This window comes from Lynx canadensis, chromosome D4, assembly GCF_007474595.2.
Source record: "Lynx canadensis isolate LIC74 chromosome D4, mLynCan4.pri.v2, whole genome shotgun sequence".
NCBI lineage: Eukaryota > Metazoa > Chordata > Mammalia > Carnivora > Felidae > Lynx > Lynx canadensis.
Window position 1 is genome coordinate 10,658,170 of NC_044315.2, and position 20,679 is coordinate 10,678,848.

The following is a 20,679-nucleotide window of genomic DNA, read 5'->3' on the forward strand; positions in this document are numbered from 1 at the left end:
AAGTGGCCGAGGGGCAGAGAGAGGGAGACAGAATCTGAAACAGGCTCCAGGCTCTGAGCTGTCAGCACAGAGCCCGATGCAGAGCTCAAACTCACCAACTGTGAGATCATGACCTGAGCTGAAGTCGGATGCTTAATGGACTGAGCCACCCAGGCACCACATCCGATGTTTTTCTCTAATGGGATGTGCCCTCAATCTTCAGACACTGCCCGCCCTGCTCCCCAACACATACCCACATACAGGTTGAGGATTTTGGGGTCTGTACATGTTTCTCATGGAAGCATACTGTCTAGGCCAGTGACATACGGGCAAAACGCCCAAACAATATTGTAGCACATTTGATTAACCCAGGAGAGAAGGACCCTTTTGACTGGAAACCTAGCAAGTAATCTATTTCGTGGTCACAAATTTAAATGTTACCTTTCAATGTGAGGCCAAGTTTCAATTCATTTCTTTTTCTCCCCCTAAGAATTCATCAGAATGGAAACAAAACAAAGAGGCCCTGTTCTTTATATTTTAAATGTAAACTCTCCTTCAATAGGTGAATGGCCACACAAACTTGGTAAATCCACACAGTGGAACGTTATTCGGCAAAAACAGCGACGAGCTCTCAAATCACAAAAAGACGTGAAGGAAGAAGGCAAAACTATGGAGTCAGTAGAAGGGTAAGTAGTTGCCAGGGAGAGATGAACGAGGCTTCATAGGAAAATTTTAGGGCAGTGAAACTACCCTGTGTGATACCGCAATGGGAGATACATGGCATTACACATCTGTCAAAGCTTGTAGGATGTACAACACAGAAGATAAGCTCTAATGTAACCTATGGACTTTAGTTAATAATAATGTATCACTGGGGCACCTGGGTGGCTCAGTGGATTAAGCGTCCGACTCTTGACTTGGGCTCAGGTCATGATCTCACGGTTCGTGGGTTTGAGCCCTGCGTCAGGCTCTGTCCTGACAATGCAGAGCCTGCTTGGGATTCTCTGTCTCCCTCTCTCTCTGCCCCTCACCTGCTCATGCTCTCTCTCTCTCTCTCATAACAAATTAAAAAAAAAAATAATGAATCACTATGGGCTCATCAGTTATAACAAACGTTATCACTTAAGTAAGGTCCATCCAAGGAAGACTGAATCAGCCAGACGAGGCCGCATACAGAAAAAAGACATTTGTCCTGGCTTTTACTCCACAGGTGGGATTTGACAGATAGGGGAAAGGTGGGAGGACACATCCAGGGGGAAACAGCAAGGGCCGAGGTGTGGAGGTAGGACTGAGTTCCCTGGAGGGATTGAGGAAGAGGGTGCCAGGCCCTGAAGAAAGGAAGTGCATCTGACAAGTAACGGAAATAAGTTTCAATACATACACTGGGCCAGATTATTAAAGCTCCTGAAAGGCAAGCAGGCGGAACTGCTATTTTATGCAGTAGATAGTACGGAGCCTTAGCAGGTGTTTGAACAGGGGACAAGATACAGTCCATCTGCATTCATAATTCACGAATTTTGAATTTGCAAATTCGCTTCCTTGCCCAAATGTATTTGTAACGGGCATTTGGGCACACGTGCAACAAACAAACAAAAAACCAAACAAACCAACCCCCCAAAACCCCAAGATGTTACTGATAAGGGGAACTGTTAGGGTGTGGCATATGAGAACACCCAGTATTTTCTATTCGGTTTTCCTGTAAACCCAAAGCTGCATTGGCAAAATTCAATTAAAATGCAGTTAAAAAAATTTTTTTTAATGTTTATTTACTTTTGAGAGAGAGAGAGAGAGAGAGAGAGAGAGAGCAGGAGAGGGTCACAGAGAGAGAGAGAGTGAAGGAGACACAGAATGTGAAGCAGGCTCCAGGCTCTGAGCTATCAGCACAGAGCCCGATGCGGGGCTCGAACTCAGGAACAGTGAGATCAGACCTGAGCCGAAGTTGGGCACTTAACCGACTGAGCCACCCAGGCGCCCCGATTAAAATGCAGTGTTACAAGCTCACGATATGAAGCAAACATATATGTCAAGAGAAAAGAAAAACGAACTTACTTTTGGTTCACGATTAGCCACTCCCGAATATAGGTCTGAACACAGTCCCTGACGTGAGGGTCCAGTTCAACCCTAATGAGGTGGGGAATGAAACAAAATCATGTTATTACTGGAGAGATACAGCAAAACAGTCCCTTATCATAACCAAGGAGAGCAGCACGATGTCAAATCTGTATCAAGGGAGAGTGCCGGGGGCATCCCTACCCATTCATCAAGTGTCTGAAATATTCCCCAGGCAACAGCATTTTCACTTTGATGAGACAAACATGTTGGCATTTGATGCTTTGTGGGTTGTCCTTATTATAGGGAATCGTGTTAAACTGTACCTATCCCTTAAAGGCATTCCAACACCAGGGAGGCAGAACCAGCTATAATCACATACGAAACAAGAGAAAGAAGCATAAATACCAATTTCTCACGGGGGTAATTTGGGCCTATGTTTTGCTCATGTGTAACCTTGTTAGAACATGCATGTTTCCCCTCGGGAAAGCCACGAACAGTTGTCTTATCCTTTGCGGAGCTGACATGACTTTGGTCGGTGACTATCAATTCTTTTCATACCCGTGCAACAGTGCGTCATGGGAAAGACCCTCCCAGCGTTTCAGAGGCTTTTTTGCTGTTTTTCCTAAATGTTTTGGTACTTGAGATAAATGGGTCTAAGGACTACATACTAAATGCTGACTGCCCAAATCCTAGCCCCGTCCCTTATTAGCTACCTCGGGTCAGTCCCCCCACCTTTGTGGGCCTTAGTGTCCTCATCTTAGAGCACTGTTAATAGAGGAATGTCTCCTTTAGAGGCAGGGGATGAAATTAGGTCAGTATGGGAGTGCTCAGGAAGGCATCAGGCACATGATAAGACTCATACAGTTGACACTTCTGACCTACTTATTCTATGCTAGGCACTGATGTAACCAATTTATACGTATTAATTCAGTTAATCCTCAATCAGCCCCGCAGGGCGTAGGCATGCAATATTATTCTCATTTCGCAGAAGAAGGGGATGATAAGGATCTTGCTCAAAGTCCCGAAGCAAGCAGAAGGGCAGGGACTTAACCCCAAGCCGTTCACCTGTGGGGTGCAGGCTTCCAACGACCACACTATCAGAGTTCAACCTCAAGTTCTGTGTGCACATGGGGTCAGCTAGTCTTTACTCTGGTGATGACGACGATGCCTTCCTGGGTTTTGATCACCACGGCAGGCTTTTTGGCCATGATTAGAAGAGCAGAAGTTGTTTCCATGTCATCAGACAGACAGTGTGAGCTAACAATTCTGGTCACAAGGCAGTATTCTACCGAATCACTGAGGCTAAGTTAAGAACAAAACAAAACAAAAAAACTGCCTCCTTCATCACAATTTAAATAATAAAAAAGCCTATCTCTAAATCTACTGTAAGTGTCTTAATCGGGATTTTCCAAGATTCTTACCTCATGTGAAAATAATTAAGTCACCATAAATTTTAGACAAAGACATAATACGAAATGATTCTCTGTCGAACGTAAAAACAACAAAAAAGAGAGAGACCTTACCTATATTAAAGTTACACCTGAATAAATGGGCTGGCAATGGGGGGAAATGTTTCCCAGTGTTTGTTTCCCGGCGAGTATTTCTGAAATGTCTGAGAGGAGCATGGTGTAAGCTCTCCTTTGTGAATAAGAACTATCTGAACAGGAAAGCAAGGGCTCATGGGAATGTCACCCAACATCCTTCAACTGACGAAAGAAAATCCAAAATAGAAGCAGAAGATCCCACAGCAGTGGGAGCAGGGGCTGTGTTGCATGATCTCCTTTTGGGGGCATTTTTTGGGGAAGATGACAAGGTTGAAAATGTCCAGGAGAGATGTGAACCTTAATTTTGTTTGTGAAGGTAAATGCAACTAAAAGCTCATCCTAAGCCTCTAAGGAGGCATTGCTTTTTATACCATGGAAATAACAAGCGTTTCACGTGGAGAGAATTCTGTTGCTACCAAGGCTAATGCCTGCATCTGGAAACACACAGACTAACCCACGACAGAAGCTCAAACTCTAACCGGCTATTCACGCATTCACTCTACAGAGCTTCCCCCACTGTTTCCCCACTTGGCAAAACTTTCTTCCAAGGTAGGAACTTTGCCCTGTTCATCTACTGATGGCTGTGCCCAGCACATAGTGGATGCTCAATAGACGTGGGTGGAATGTATTTGTGACTTGATCCGGTCTCGTAGGTGGAAACGATAATGCTTGGGAATCGTTCCACCGATTATTACTGAAAAACTTGACGTTTTTACAAATGGAGGAACCCAGGCTCCCTGAGCTCACGTAAGCCGCCCAAGGTCACTGAGCTGCCACCCAGGCGGTCCCCTTCGCCTCCACCTTCGCCTCCCCCTGGGCCTTGCATATCGTCCTACCGCTTCCCCTTCACTGGCTTGGTCCCCACATGCCTTTTCGAAGCCTCTGGTCAAACCAGGGTAAAAACTCTCACAGGCGGGAGTACCACGTTGTCATTCCGCACATCTCAGCGGATCTGAGTAACTTTAGTTTTCCAAGAAGTCCAGAATTGAGGCATCTCCCCCCGTCCCCCCCCCCGTTACCCATACCGGTCATGACATCACAATCACATCTACGTTTTAGGAAGCCCATTTACCCTTCCTCCGGCAAAGAGGGCTGCAAAGTGCGACATTCCTTTGGCGTGAACGCCACATCCAAGTCGTCCTCGGTGAAGTCTCCCAGCTCCTGGGCCAGCTTCACATCCAGGCTGTTCAGATGTGTCATCAGAAGCCCTTCGAAGTCCACCGGCTCCACCGGGTCATAAAACTGAGGCTGGGGAGAGAGAGAGAGAGAGAGAGAGAGAGAGAGAGAGAGAGAGAGAGGGTTCCCACAAGGCTTCCAGGCAAAGCGCCCAGGCGACGGTCCTGCCTGCCCTCTCCACCCAGCAAGTGCTCGGCTCTTCGTGCACAACTCTGAGGAGCTGCCCAGCACAGCAGCAGTGATACGGAAAAAGGGAAGGAGACGCAGCACAGAAAAGTCAAGTCAGAACACGGCGAGGCACCCAAATCACACCCCAAGGCAGAATTTTTTCTCTGCTTAATTGCATCTTGATGAGGAATCCTGAGGAGATCCAAAATGAGATCACGAGGCTTTGCTGAATTTTATAATTTCTCCTGCGAAAGGCTCTCTGAGGCCATGTTTACCCAAATACAGTGAAGCGGCGAATGGGGGCAGTTTTCCAGAAATTCAGGCAAAGTCAACACTCGTTCTGTTTGAGTACTTAGGCACAGTGTTTCCTCTGGCCTGCTTCATCCTATATGTTGGTTCTTGAAAGCGCTTCATACATAATCACAGCCCTCGGTGAACCAGACTTGGGGGCAGAAACTCTCCAAGGCAGCGATTTCCAGATGCTTCTGGACTGACTCGTGCCGGTCAGGAAGACATTGTCACTGGACTGCAGTTAAATAAGTAAACTAAGGGCAACTGGCTGAGGTTTCCCAGGCCTAAATGTACTCCCTTTTAAAGGACTCTCTTGTTTTGCTCAACTATATCCTTGCACAGCGGGGGAGGGAGGGGACAAAAGAAATGACAGAAGTAGTTGGCAATTCCAAACAGAATTTTCTATAGTTGATAAAATAAAAACTTGGCAACGAGGCAAATATTTTTTTTCTTGTCTGTAAAGTTCCAAAACAGGAACCATTGCCTTGAGGAAGTAAAAGAATCAGATTGAGTGGCATTCTGGAATAATTACAATAGCAGCACCCATTGGTATTCAAATTGATGGCAGGCTGTCTGGAATCATCAGCCCAAGGAGCTACTGTAGCTCCTGCTCTCAACCTCTGTACCGCCCCCCCCCCCCGACCCAACCATCCCCAACCATCCACCCCACGGACCAATAAAACAAACACTCCGGATTCTTGACTCCGACTGCCGGGATGTGAAAACAAGACCAGATCCAAGGAAATGCTAACAAAACGGTTTTTCACCCCCGCCCCCCTCTCCCCCCACCAAACCATACAGTGCACCAGACGTGAGGGCTCCAAGTTGGAGGGGAGGGACAAAAGGCTCCTGAAGGGGCAAAAGCACGTAACATCCGAGAAGGTCAGTGCGGCTTGCCGGGTCTCCTCCCACCCTTGCTGTCCCTGCCGGTGGGGGAGACGGGAGTGACTGAGTGACGCGTTGGGGACGGAGGACAAAGCTAAGAACCGAGCGCACATATGCCCTCCTTCTTCTCTGACGGTGGCTGACTTAACTTGCTGCAGGGACAAAGGGGGGCTGACGAGAAGGCAGAGGGTGCACACACTTTGGTAGGAGAGAGCAAAGGCACCCCCAGTTCTACATGGCTCCCACGTGATGTGACAGAGGGCTGGGAAGTTTCTTGGTTCTGACCAGGGACCCGGAGGTCAGCTAAGGGGATGAGCACGGTCCTTACAGGGTGCCTCTCAAAATGAAGAGACAGGGGCCAGCAGGGGCTCAGGGAGCTGGCGATCAGCCTGTGCAGGAGCCAGGTGGAGACAACGTTTGCAAAAAGGACACCACTCACCTCTGCCAGGGGAAACGACAGGCATCATCTCTGCAGCTTTGCATAAGACCAGCCCCAGAGGAGGAGGTGGATTTTCCCGCCCTGACCACACCCAGGACAGAGAGCTCAGAGCCAGGGTCTGAAATGAAGAAAATCCTTTTCTTTGCAGACTTATTGTTGGACAGCGGATACCCATTGAGCTAATCATCACTAAGCACTTACTACGTGCCAAGAAATTGGCCAGGTCATTATACACACTATGTCATTTAATCCTCAGTAAAGTCTAAAAGGGATATATTCGTATTAAACCCATTTTACAGAGGAGGACACCGGAGGCTAGAGATTTAACAATTTTCCCGCGGTTACACAGCTGAGAAGTAGGCCCTCGGGAAGTCAAACCTTGGCAGGCTCACGTCCTTACCCACAATCGTTGGGTTTTCTCTCGCAAGCATTTGAGGCAATCTGCACTTCCAGAAATAATGAAAACAGAAGGCGATAGTGTGTTTAGAAGAGGGTGAAAAACTACACTCACCACTACACCCCAAGTTCCACTCTGTGTTTCTCACGAGACCAGCTGCTCCACGTAATAACATAAAGTAATTAACTAATTAAAATAATCCTAACGGTAGATTTATTATGGAGAATATCAATGCCTCAAGCCGAGGAAGCGCTTTAAACGTACACCTTAAAAATTTCACTGGAGCACAACTGGAAGCATTGTCACACTAGCATTAATAACTAAGTAGAAGCTTCCAGGGAGAAATGGCATTTGTGTGAGATCGCCAGAGAGAATACAAATTCAGGTCCAGACCAAGTGTTCTGCTCGTCACGACCCTGAAATCCAAATGATGCAAAAGCTGGCCTACAAACCAGGGTGGCCAAGACCCTGGATGAAAAGGATGGCTGGCTCCCTCCTTCAGCCATGATTTGCTAAGTGTCCGCTGAACGCGAGTCACTGAGCCGGGTGGTAGGGGTAGGTAGGGAAGAGGACAGGTAGCTAATCTCAAGCATCTCTGCACGGATCTCTCGTCAACCGTGAGATGGTGAAGCCTGCCACATTGTCACAGATAAAGAACGCTACCTTTGAAGAGGGGAGCCACGGTAAAGAACGCATACCATCGCTGGGCACTAGCTGGGTGGCGATATGCCAAGTGTGATCGATATACGCGATTGATCATAAAGTCAAACTCTCGAGGTCCGAATACATTCCAGGACAAACAGATCGTAAACGTCAGCTGTGTGATACTGAGTATGGTTCGAGCACTACAGACAAGCTGGTATTTGATAACCAACCTTCTCTAGTCTTTCTACACTGAAACTAACAAGGGAGGAGGCTGTTCATTCCTAATGTGATGTAAACTAGTCTCAGTATTCGCAAGTGGGTAGAGACCCCAACTACTGCTGGGGGCCTCCAAGGAGGCCTCCATGGAAGTTGTTCCCCTTGCAAATTATAGTAATAATATACTAACCAGGAACCAAAAGAGATTTATTTTCCAAACTCTCTGAAGTCTTAATCCCAAGAGTAGGTCTTATTATAAGGCGATCACCACATACACACAAACGCAACTCAGTTGACCTTAAGTCACTCAAAAGGGAGGCTTCCCGTGGGTGTCCTGACTTCACTGGGTGGATGCCGACTTCATCGGCGGACAGCCTTCTCCCAGTTCAGGGACTCCAGGCTTCAGCTCCTCTCCAGGGAGTCCCAGCTTGCTTGTGATCTCGTCTTCCTGACTGCAGGTGTGGACTTGCTTAGCGAGCCACCACCAGTGGGTAAGCCAATTCTCTGCAACCAATTCCTTAATATCCATACATATACATCTCTGTTCCTGGTTCCGCTGCTCTGACTAAACCTGGACGGGTAACATCTACTTCCATTCATTCAGCAAGTACTCACTGGGGTCTACAGTGGTCCAGTACTAGGGTGAGGGGACAAAGTCACCGCCCTGAAGCAATGTGCCACATCTCTGCAGTGAAGACTTGTGCAGCCTTTCTTTTTAGCTACTCTTCCCAGAGGCCTCATCAGCGGAAGACTAGATACACACAAAAAGATTATAAATACCCTAAAAGTTTCAATTATTCACAGCCAGGTATTAATTTTTTAATGAAGGGAGTTGGAGCTTTTCCTTGTCCCACAAAGCACATCAAAGGCTGGTTCTCCTGACATGAACCGGATTCAATTCGTTGTGAAACTAAAAATTCCTATAGCACCAAAACTGTATCTGTTTAAAATTCATCTGTGTAGCTCCTAGCACAGTGTCGTATGCAGACAGCACACTGACAGCAGATTAAAATAACAGATCTGGACAATATTTCACAACTCAGGGTATTTGAAAAACAGAGAGGTCGAAAGACTTGCCCCAAATCACGCAGGTAGTCACAAAGGTCCTGGGTCCTTTGTTACAGTACTGAGGGGACTTTACACTGCTCTGTGTGAGGCTGGGGGTCGGGGGCGAGGCATGGCATCTCCAGGTAAACACACTTCCTCCTGTGTGTTTACCCCTATGGAGGCTGGTCCTCAAATATACCTGGTTGTTCAAGAAAGACGTCTTGTCAAAGTCACCCAAGACCTCCATGTTGCCAAATTCAACGGTCATGGCCCAGTCCTGGTTTATCTACTACATGGGATACAGTTAACCACTCCCTCCTTTTTGCAACACTTTATTCAGATGCAGGGTGACCAAATGGCCAAGGGTGCCCCAGTCTCTGAAATTCCGTGTACCAGGAAACCCCTCAGTCCTGGACAAATTGGGATGGTTGGTTACCCTACCTTTAGGACATCACTTTTTCTAGGTTCCTCTCCTACAACGTAGTGTTCCAGAGTTCAGTCCTAAAACACCTTTTTTTTTTTTTTCCTCACTCTACATTCACTCTCAGATGAGCTCATCCACTGCCCCCCCCGTCTCTCTCTCTCTCTCTGTCTCCTTCTCTCTCTTTGCTCCTTTTTTCCACTCATATGCTCGCTAAAATAAAAAATAAAAATAAAAAACCTTTTTAAATTTTAAAGAACCATATTTATCAAGTGACTAACATTTAGGTTATCTTTGGTAGTGAAAGAAAAACGTTGCTTTACTGCGAATTAGCTTAAACACATTACAAAAATGAATGCTTTCTAAGGTACGAGATTTTTTTTTTTTTTTTTTTTTTTTTTTTTTTTTTTTTTTTTTTTTTTTACCTAAATGTTATACACAAACATGTCCTGTAACCATGGTGTTTAGGATGTGGCTTTTTACATCCTTTTCTTCAGCAAAAACCCTTACATTCCAGCTGATTCGTTCCATTTCACTTCAAACCTTTTCTATTCTCGTTTTTAAAAACAGAATTTTTCCCTCTATGAAAATGTAGGTTAAGGTTATTAAGCATGTACAGTGTCTCAAATCCTCCTTTCTACCTTAGGGCAGAGATCCCAACCCTTTCTTTTCTTGTATTTCACTCTTTTTTTTTTTTAATTTTTAACATTTATTCGTTTTCGAGAGACAGGGAGAGACAGAGTGTGAATGGGGTAGGGGCAGAGAGAGAGGGACACACATCATCACAGCGAACATTTACATTTAGAGTTAAAAACCAAAAATCCAGGGGCGCCTGGGAGGCTCAGTCAGTTGAGAGATTTCAGCTCAGGTCACGATCTCACGGTTCATGAGTTCGAGCCACGCATCAGGCTCTGTGCCGACAGCTCAGAGCCTGGAGCCTGTTTCAGATTCTGTGTCTGCTTCTCTCTCTGCCCCTCCCCTGCTCATGCTCTGTCTCTCTGTCTCTCAAAAATAAGTAAACATTGAAAAAATTAAAACAACCCCCCAAAACAAAAATCCAATAAAACCACACACATACACACCAAACACACCCTTTCTCTCCTTTGATCAGATTTATGACAGAAACCACTTTATTTACCTAAGGATACATCCATTGGGCTAGCAAGTGGTCCTTACCTATCACACTTCCTGAAATTCAGAGCAAGCAAGACAATAGAAGAAACTACCGTTCTTAATGTTTTTTTCCTCCCGTCTGGAATCCTTCTACCTTGGTAGGTTCTTTAAACAATCCTCCACCTGGATCACATGTTAAAATCCCAGGGCACTTTAAAACACCGCTACCTGGGCTCCGACCCTTAGCGATTCTGATTTAATTGTTCTCGAGTGGGTCTGGTCACAGGCGTTTCTAAAGGTCCTGGGTTCTAATCCTAGAGATTCTGAAGTGCAGCCAGGGCTCAGAACCTTCCGTTAAGCCTTCTCGGCCTCCCCCAGCAAGCTTTTCCCTTCTCAGAAACACCTACCTCGCTTAAAGACAGGATAGATCCTCTGTATCAACTGTCCTCCCCAAAAGACCACAAGGCCCCTCAGAGCCGAAACCACCTCTGGCCACCTTGTCATCTCTCATATTGTCTCCGACACACAGACAACAGTGCCAAACACAGGGACGACACCCACGTGCCCCTAGTTACCCAGCACCTCTTACACCATATTCGGTTAACCCTAAGGGGGGGGAGGCGGGGCACACTATCACGGCAGTAATGCTTTGCCCCAAATCCATCTAGTATGTTTTCATATAAAAAAAAATGCATGATTATTTTTAATTTAACTTTTTTTTTATTATTTATTTTTGAGACAGAGAGAGACAGAGCATGAACGGGGGAGGGGCAGAGAGAGAGGGAGACACAGAATCGGAAGCAGGCTCCAGGCTCCGAGCCATCAGCCCAGAGCCCGACACGGGGCTCGAACCCATGGACCATGAGATCGTGACCTGAGCTGAAGTCGGACGCTTAACTGACTGAGCCACCCAGGCGCCCCTATTTTTAATAATTTACGTATAAAAGAAGAGTAGTATTTTATGATACAACACATTTTTTTTTTTTTTTTTTTTTTTTTGCAACTCCGAGCACGCTATTTATACACACACACACCCGTGAAAGGCAGGCAGGCATGTTAACTCCAAGCAGAATGGGCTCCACTTAGGCTGGTGGCCAAGTTCTTAATCTCTCGCAAAACAGCAAACTTATAGTTGATTGGATTTAAATAACTCGGGGCCGTGAAATACTGCTCAAAGTTGAACAACCCCTTGTATCAGCCTGTGGAGTTTTCGAAATGGGTAGTTATGTAAGTAAAGGCAAGAGAAACAAAAGGTCAAAATGCACTTGGTCTTAATTTTTGGTTGTCTGAAATAACACAATCAACAGTCCTATAGCCTTGCGTGTAAGACAAGTTTTTTTTTTTTTAACGTTTTTTTTTTTTTTTTTTTTTTATTTTTAGGACAGAGAGAGACAGAGCATGAACGGGGGAGGGGCAGAGAGAGAGGGAGGCACAGAATCGGAAACAGGCTCCAGGCTCCGAGCCATCAGCCCAGAGCCTGACGCGGGGCTCGAACTCCCGGACCGCGAGATCGTGACCTGGCTGAGGTCGGACACTTAACCGACTGCGCCACCCAGGCGCCCCAAGACAAGTTTTTTTAAAGCTACTCCCGGCTGAGAGTTGTTCGATGATCAATCACTTCCCTGCCTTGCCAGGAATGAATCTTGCTGAAATGTCCCATTACCTTTCTATGAAATAGTTTGGTTTTTTTTTGTTTTTTTTTTTAAGGTAAAGGGAAATCACCATTAAGTTGACGATTTCTGTTGGAGGAACCTTCATTCGGGAAGATGACTCAGGGGAAAGAAAAGCCACTTCATTGTGACATTCTAGCATGGCAGCAGGGAAACACTAGGGTGGTTTCCTAATCAGGCTGTGGATTTTTTTTTTTAAGTGGGGTGGGAATTGGGGGCACCTGGGCGGCACAGTCGGTTAAGCGGCTGACTCTTGGTTTCGGCTCAGGTCATGATCTCACGGTTCATGAGTTTGAACCCCGCATCAGGCTCTGTGCTGCCGGCGTGGAGCCTGCCTGGGATTCTCTTTCTCTCTGCCTCTCTCCTGCTCTCACTAACTCTCTCTCACTCAAAATAAAAAAAAGAGGGAATCAACATCAGGCCTCTTGGCTCCATTGTGCCCCCTGCTTCCCCTGCAGGTGACAAGAAGGAACAGGGACGGCATGGTGTCCTGAAAACGGAGTAGAGATCTGGCAAGAGATCATCAGAAGCTATCCTGGAATGCTAAGAGAAATATATTTAAGGGCTATTCATTCGCAAATAGAACCAGGAATAAATTATGACCGGTAGGAACACCTGATTCTCGTGTAGTTAACATTTTTGCTTACTTTTGCCATGTCTTTGATACCCCCTGTTAGAAAATGGGTAGTTAAGCCACGTGGTAACTTGATCACCGAGCTAATGAAGAGATTCATCAAAATTCACTTTTGACAAAACTTACTGATGAGGACGCATAACTACCAAAAGAGCACCCTGCACTCAGTAAGCAATTTCTTTTCCCTTTGTGTCTTTAAATAAAAAAAAAAAAAGAAAGAAAGAAATTTAAGGCTGCAGCATAAAAGTCAAAGCTGGCATGTAGAGAAGGGGTTAAAGCTTGCTAGCTAAACTTCCTTAAAGCCTCTTAATTGTGAGGTCCACGCTGTTTCTCAAGACATCAACTGCAGAAAGCTGCAGTCATAATTTATAAACAAGCAAGCCACCAAACCCCACCTCCCTACCTCGTTTAAAATGTATTTTTTTTTTAAGTGAAAATAAAGGTATCCTTATTAAAACACAGAGACAGGACCCGTGGACAGAAAGAGCTGCCTATCTGGTTACTTTTAAACTGAATTTTGCACAGTTTAGAATACAATTTGAGTCAGAAATTTAAAAGAAAATTTTTTTTCACTGAAATATATATTAGCACCAGATTAAACAACAACAAAAAACATATCTAGTATTTCTTGGTCTAAAGGTTATCTAGTATACCCAAAAGCATGGATATTATGCACTTAACGTGTTTTTACTGTAATCTGCAATTTGGAAACAGGAACAGTACAAACAAAACGGGCAGTCGAGCAAACCACGGAAGTCATAGATTTTTGTGAAGAAATGTCATCACAAGTTACCTCTTGCAGTAAAGGGGGCTATACGTTTTTTACTATTACTGTTTCATCAGTGACACAACACACACATTATCCGACTGACAGAAGCACACATCACTCCCGTAAACATACCTTTGAAAGATACACGGTTAAACAGCGTGTGAATTGTTACAGGAGGCAAGATGGCGGCCACAGGAAACCAAGTGGAAGGTTACAAAACTTCGAAGAGCAGAAGTGGTTTTGAAGTAATAAGTGAGAAACAAAACCAAAAAAAAAAAAAAAAAAAAAAAAAGAAATAATAACCTAACCTACTCAAGATAACCGCTAGAACAAGTAAGAAAAGTGCCTCTCTGCTGTGTGTGAGAGGAAGTGAGCACAGTGAGGGCTCGTAGCCTCTCACCAAGGAAGTGAGGACTCACTTCTGGTTTTACAAACCATCTCAGTTAAGTCAGGTTCATCCCCCTTGACACATGTCAGGCATTCTCTGCGTCAAATAATGTAACGCAGAAGACACACACACACTCAGCGTTTGGTGTTAATATAAAAATATAGGCAACCTTCGACTTAAAAGGGGAAGTGTTGTTTCACAAATGAAGGTCTGTACCGTGATTTCCAATTACGTGTAAGTTCCAGGCAGGGCCCAACTGGGACAGAAACGGATCGGTGGCTGCCTTGAGCCGGGAGCCGGAAGAGGAGAGATGCGCTGCAAGGCGGCATGATGGGAATCTTAGGGCAAAGAGACCGCTCTGTATCTTGACTGAGCAGAGGTTCAACGACTAGAAACCGGCACCCAAAAATTCATCAAACTGAACACCTAAACATGAGTGCGTTTATTATATGCAAATTACACTTCCAAGAAAACAATTTTTTTAAAAATGAAGGTTCCTAACCTGGCTTTTCAGATTTGGGAACGCGTTTTCCTAATAAAAGCGTGTCACGAGTGGCGGCAAGGTACCCCCCCTCCCCAAAATGTGGATCCTAATGTGGGTGAAATCGAGGAGCCTGTTTGCCCACTAAAGCCTCAAGCTTCAGAACCACAGTCCCTGAGGGTCCACCCTGCGCTCTATGCTCGCGATGAAGGAAGGGGAGAAGGAAAGTGATGTCAAGAAGCAGGCAGTGAGTTAGGAACTGGCGGTTGGAGGGGGCAAGGGGGCGGTGGACGAGCAAAGGAAAAGCCGGAAGCAACAGCGAGCACACGCTGTGATTTCTTCACTTGACCATTCTCCCCGCAAGGCCGTAACTCATACTTACTAGCTGGAGAGAGGGGAAGCCGGAGGTACTTATGCTCTGTCGATGGTACTGGCCCAGGTTTGGGGGGAGAGTAAACTGCTTCCTGATCTCCGCCGAAGAATACCTTGGGTAAAATACAAACGTCTCGATGAAGCGGTCGTTTTGAACAAATCGTCACAATTACAGATACGGTCTTTTGTACCAGGCTATAAAACCCAGGCCTTGGCGGGGTGATGGGCAGAACTGATGGACGCGTCCTCAGTGGCCTATGCATGGACGTCGTGGCTTTTGTCTAACGGTATATACCCTTGAAAAGTTCACAAAGGCCAGGCTACCTACAACCGTAGCGGCTGCCTGTTAGGGGAAAGGCGAGAACATGAAGCGGAGGAAGAGTCTGAGGTTCAAGGAAAGGCCCGGGGCACTTGAGTCCTTCTTCCCAGGCCATTCAGGGCCTCATGTCTGCACGAGGACGTCTGGTCTCAGCTGCGGTACTTTAAATCCCATGCTCCCATTCGGATCCAGCCGTTCTCTCTTTTCTTTACTGTTTATTTTTAAGAGAGGGAAAGACAGAGCGCGAGTGGAGGTGAGGTGGTGAGACAGAGAGGGAGACACAGAATCCGAAGCAGGCTCCGGGTTCTGAGCTGTCAGCACAGAGCCTGACGCGGGGCTCGAACTCATGAACCACGAGATCACGACCCGAGCCGAAGTTGGATGCTTCACCGACTGAGCCACCCAGGCGCCCCCAGCCCTTCTCTTTTGAAACAGTGAACCCTTTGGTTGGTTGCCTGCTATAATAGAACACTCCAGAGAATTCCAGGCACATTAGATGCCACCTGGAATTGCAAGGACTGACTTTTTCCCCGACTGCTCCTGGTGGAGGGATCCTTTGACTCCCCCCACATCGAAACACTGCCGTGCCCTCAGCCGGCACCGCTGGGAGCTGGAAACCAGGCACACGAAAGCGGGTCCCCATTGTTAACTCACACCTACCGGCATGAGCTCTCTTCACCAGGGAAACCCAAGCTTACAGGCGGATTAACTTTGAGGCACACAAGTGTTGGTCACTTGTTTGGGGCTCAGAACACATTTTCTCATTTCACATTTCTCAGTCTCCTCTCTGGGTGGATTCTTAGGCTCGTTCACAAAAGCGTATTTAAACCACAGGGAGACCACTAGAAGCGAACAGACATTTCCTGAGGATCAGGCGGGATCATACATTGGAAACAGGCTGGGTATGCAACAAAAGGTTAGATACATTTTTTAAATGATAATTTTAAAATATAATATTTTAATATTATAAGTGAAGCTTATCATATTTTCTCCATTATGATGTGTGCTAAGGCACAATTATTAATTACCCTGCAGGATAAGGTTTCTGACACGGTCTGCTTGGCTCCCAGATGTGGCAACGTGTACATCTACACAGGCAGAAAGCCTGCTCTGGTCCCACGTGCGGCCTCCACTCTCCCCATCTGAGAGCACCCCGATGTCCTTCCAGGATTCAGGCCCTCTTGCTGGACACTGCCTAGGCGTAACTGCAAAGCCAAGGGGTGGGCACATAAGCCAACTCCGGACAACGATCTCTCCTTCCCAGGATTCTGAACAATGAATGGATACGAGGATGGGAAAAAAATGGCTGGAGCGCCTCTGTGTCAGGGGCAGCCCCTCACATGATGATACAGTGATGGGTGAGACCCCCCCACCCCCGGGATGTGAAAGTAGTCCATACTAACTGCATTCCTAATTTTCCTTATTTAATTTTGTAAGTATAGGAAAATACTAGGATGAGAAGTATTCTATTAACCACTGGGGAAATGCAAATCAAAACCACACGAGCTGCCCCTTACGATCACTAGGCTGGCTGTGTCACAAAAGATGGGCAACGAAAAGCATCGGTGAGGATACAGAGAAATTGGAACATCACACATTACTGGGGGGAATGGAAAATGGTACGAGTGCTTTGGAAAATAGTCTGGCAGTTTCTTCAGAAGTTTAACATCGTGGGGGTGCTTGCGGGGGCTCAGTTCATTGAGCGCCCAGCTCTTGATTTTGGTTCAGGTCATGATCTCGCAGTTGGTGAGATTGAGCCTTAGGTTGGGGCTGACAGTGCAGAGCCTGCTTGGGATTCTCTCTCTCCCTCTCTCTCTGCCCCTCCCCTGCTCGTTCTCTCTCTCTCTCTCTCAAAATAAACAAACATGAAATAATTTTTTTAAAAAGTTAAACAGGGTGTTCCCACATATACCCCCAGCAATTTCGCTCCTGGGTATATATCTGAGGGAAATGAAAACATACGGTCACACCAAAATTTATGCATGAATGTTCACAGCAGTGTTATTCATAAGTATAAGCATAATTATCCACATATCCATAAGTATTATTCAGAAAAGTGGAAACAACCCAAAATGGCTAGCACCTGGGTAAAGGAAATGTGGTCTATCACACAATGGAGTATTATTTGGCAACAAAAAAAGGAAGGAAGTACTGATATATATGACAGTATGGATGCACACTGAAAATATCATGCTAAGTGAAATAAACCAAACCCAAAGACCCACATATTATTCCTTATATGAAATTTCCACAACAAGGAAATCTCAAGAGACAGAAAGTAGAAGAGTGACTGCCTAGGGTCAGGGCACGCCGGAGGCAAATGGAGAGTGACAGCTAAGGGGAACGGGATTTCTTTTTGGGGTGATGAAAATGTCTTCACCTTGATTGCAGCGATGGATACACAACTCTGTGAATATCTTGAGAATTACTGAATTGTGCATGTTACATAGGTGAGCTGTGTGGTATGGGAATTATTTCCAAATAAAGCTGAAACAGATATGGATACAGATAGAAAGGTGTGTAAGTATTCTAAAGACACAAGAGTGAAGGCAAAGGTGACCAAGTTTTTTTAACGTTTATTTATTTTTGGGAGAGCAAGAGACAGAGCACAAGTAGGGGAAGGGAAGAGAGAGCGGGAGACACAGAATCGGAAGCAGGCTCCAGGCTCTGAACTGTCAGCAGAGAGTCCGATGTGGGGCTCGAACCCACAAAACAGCGAGATCGTGACGTGAGCCCAAACCAAGATTTGGACGCTTAACCACTGAGCCACCCAGGCACCCCAGGGCTGATTTTCATTATAAGCTGAACAGTCACCAAGTTTTAAAAACCAACAGATTCGACCACTGACCAAGTCAAAAAGCCCACCTTGCATGAACAACACTGTATCTTGGCGTTTGGCACCCCAGAAACCCACACCAGCAGGGCAATCACTTATCTGCTTACTTAGGGGACCGTCCACACAGAGGGACGAGACAACCAAGCAAAGGCCCTTCGCTGTGACCTGGATGCCTTCTGACAGACATGACTGCCTGCCCCTGAGACTTCTATCTCCGCATCCTCCCCGCAAGACCTCTCAAGTAACACGGTTTCGTTTCATGGTCATTCTCAAGCCAGAGACCAGAGGGGTCTACTTGACATGGGAATGAATACCTGAAAAGTTTCAGGAAAGGAGTGGTATTTTGAGGGAATCCAAGAACGGAAGCAGGGACAGATTCCTGCTTTCATTTTGAAGCAAAATCTGTCATCCTAGGCCAACGCCCCAGTATTTTTTTCAGCATGAAATCAGAATGTTCCTGCTCTTCAACCCTTCTTAAACAGGGTCAGCGGGTGCCTCTGTTGCAATCTTCCGCATCGGTTTCCTAATTCGGTGATCTAAGACTGACCTTCTTCTGACAAGTCGCGCCTCACCCAGCCCCTAACACGGGTCCTATTTCTTGTCCTTACAGGATCGATTCTACAGAATGCAATTAAACCTGTCTCTTCAAAACCGTCAACTACGGAGATGAATTGTCTGTCCTTAAAATGAAAAGAGCGAATCATCCCACAGGGAAACGAACGTCCATCATTTAAAGAACTTCAAAATTAAATCTCCCTGGAGAGGCCCTGTACACACATTACACCAGCAAAAATAAGCTAGAATGACAAGATCACACGGTGGTCAAACTGTAGTGGAATCGGCATGCCCCACACCCCTCTGGAACCCCACAGGGCTATATATTAGTCCAGTGTCTCTGGAAAGCAATACCGTAATACACAACAAGAACTATAAAACTGTCGTTACCTTTTAATCTAATCATTTCACTTCGGAGCATATAGCCCGTGGAATTCATACAAACAAACATATCATTTGAGCAGGAGTGAGTAGAAGATCTCTGTATATGGCAGCAAATAACTGAAAATAACCAAAGCACCCAGCACAAGGGAGAGCACCGAGTACGTAACAGCAAATAGGTGAAAGACGATTTTACCACTTAAAGTAAAAATATGAACTGGACTCAGCCATAGAAAGGTGTACACCAGGGGCATCTGGGTGGCTCAGTCAGTCAAGCATCCAAGTCTTGATTTTGGCTCAGGTCACGATCTCACAGTTCTTGAGTCAGAGTCCCACATCAGACTCTATGTGGACAGTGTGGAGCCTGCTTGGCATTCTCTCTCTCTCTCCCTCTCTCTCTCTCTGCCCCTCCCCTGCTAGTGCTCTCTCTCTCAATAAATAAGTGAACTTTAAAAAAAGGTGCGTACCAAATAAGTTACAAGTGAAACGTAATATGAGGAACTGAATACAAATAACTAACAATATACGTGTAAATATACTACAAGGATCTGAAATCCTTTTGGTAGTTATATAAAGCTAGCTTAATATCTATCACATTCAGCCCTTTCTGATGTAAAGCTGCTTATGGTCATCATGTTAAAAAAAAAATTGTGTACCTATAAAGTAGCCTGCAGGCACAGAAACACTACTTGGGAATTTAAAAAATTATGTAAATTTCAGCTCTTAAGGGGCGCCTGGGTGGCGCAGTCGGTTAAGCGTCCGACTTCAGCCAGGTCACGATCTCGCGGTCCGTGAGTTCGAGCCCCGCGTCAGGCTCTGGGCTGATGGCTCAGAGCCTGGAGCCTGTTTCCGATTCTGTGTCTCCCTCTCTCTCTGCCCCTCCCCCGTTCATGCTCTGTCTCTCTCTGTCCCAAAAATAAATAAACGTTGAATTTCAGCTCTTAAGTTAGTGATACGGAACTTCATTCTCAAAAAAGCACCTAGGATCCCAGTGTCAAAATCAACCGGCTTTATCTCCCACTGATCCTAGGGAGGGGGAAGCCTGCCTACACAGGGAAGAGAACTCAGCCCGGGCAAGGGATCACACAGGCGTGGTGTCCATACAGTACTGACTGTGTGTGGGTTTTATTTCCTCTGTATTTGAGTCTCAGGCCAAACTCAACATGTCGAAAACAACTTTTCTGATCCTAGATTTATAGCAGGATAATATTTCCTTGATGAGCTAAGACACTGTTCTTCTAATAATTCAAAATGCTTTAAAATATTATTTTCTTTATTTCTACAAATTTTACTGGGAGGGAGCCTTGGGGTTTGTTTAAAAGGTTGGTACCCCTGCTCGGGGGTCAGAATGGTAGAGGTGGATGGGTAGCAAAGCTCTATTTTTGTTTTTAATTTTTTTAATGTTTGTTGATTTTAGAGAGAGTGAGACAGAGCGCAAGCGGGGAAGGGGCAGAGACAGAGGGAGACGCAGAATCTGAAGCAGGCTCTAGGCTCTTAGCTTTCAGCACAGAGCCTGACGCGGGGCTCGAACTCATGAACAGCAAGATCATAACCTGAGCCGAAGTCTGACACCTAACCGAATGAGCCACCCAGGCGCTCCTCAAAGCTCTGTTTTAATTCAGATGAACAGATAATTGCGATACGCACAGTTTGGACTAAGTCCCAGTGGAACTAAACGGAGAAGAGCTTGCCAAGTGTGGTCCATGGACCATTTGCATCAAATGTATCAGCTGCTTCATAAAATGCAGATTCCTAGATCCTACCCCCCTGGTCCTAACACAGCATCTCGCACAGTGTGGCCTGGAAAACTGCAGGTTTAGCCAGCAACTCCAGGTGGTTTTCATGTCAGCAAAGCAGAAGATTCGCTCATAGTGCAAGACTATGAGAGAGTACTGGTTCGT

General features: G+C 45.8%; 1 protein-coding gene across 1 annotated transcript in view; it reads right to left on the minus strand.

Annotated features, from left to right (window-relative positions):
* The window catches only part of DOCK8 (dedicator of cytokinesis 8), a 231,266-nt gene that overhangs the window by 165,619 nt on the left and 44,968 nt on the right, over nucleotides 1-20,679 (minus strand). Inside the window, 3 exon segments of the mRNA XM_030292591.1 lie at nucleotides 2,029-2,100; nucleotides 4,648-4,823; nucleotides 14,698-14,800. Of these exon segments, the coding sequence (XP_030148451.1) occupies nucleotides 2,029-2,100; nucleotides 4,648-4,823; nucleotides 14,698-14,800 (351 nt within the window).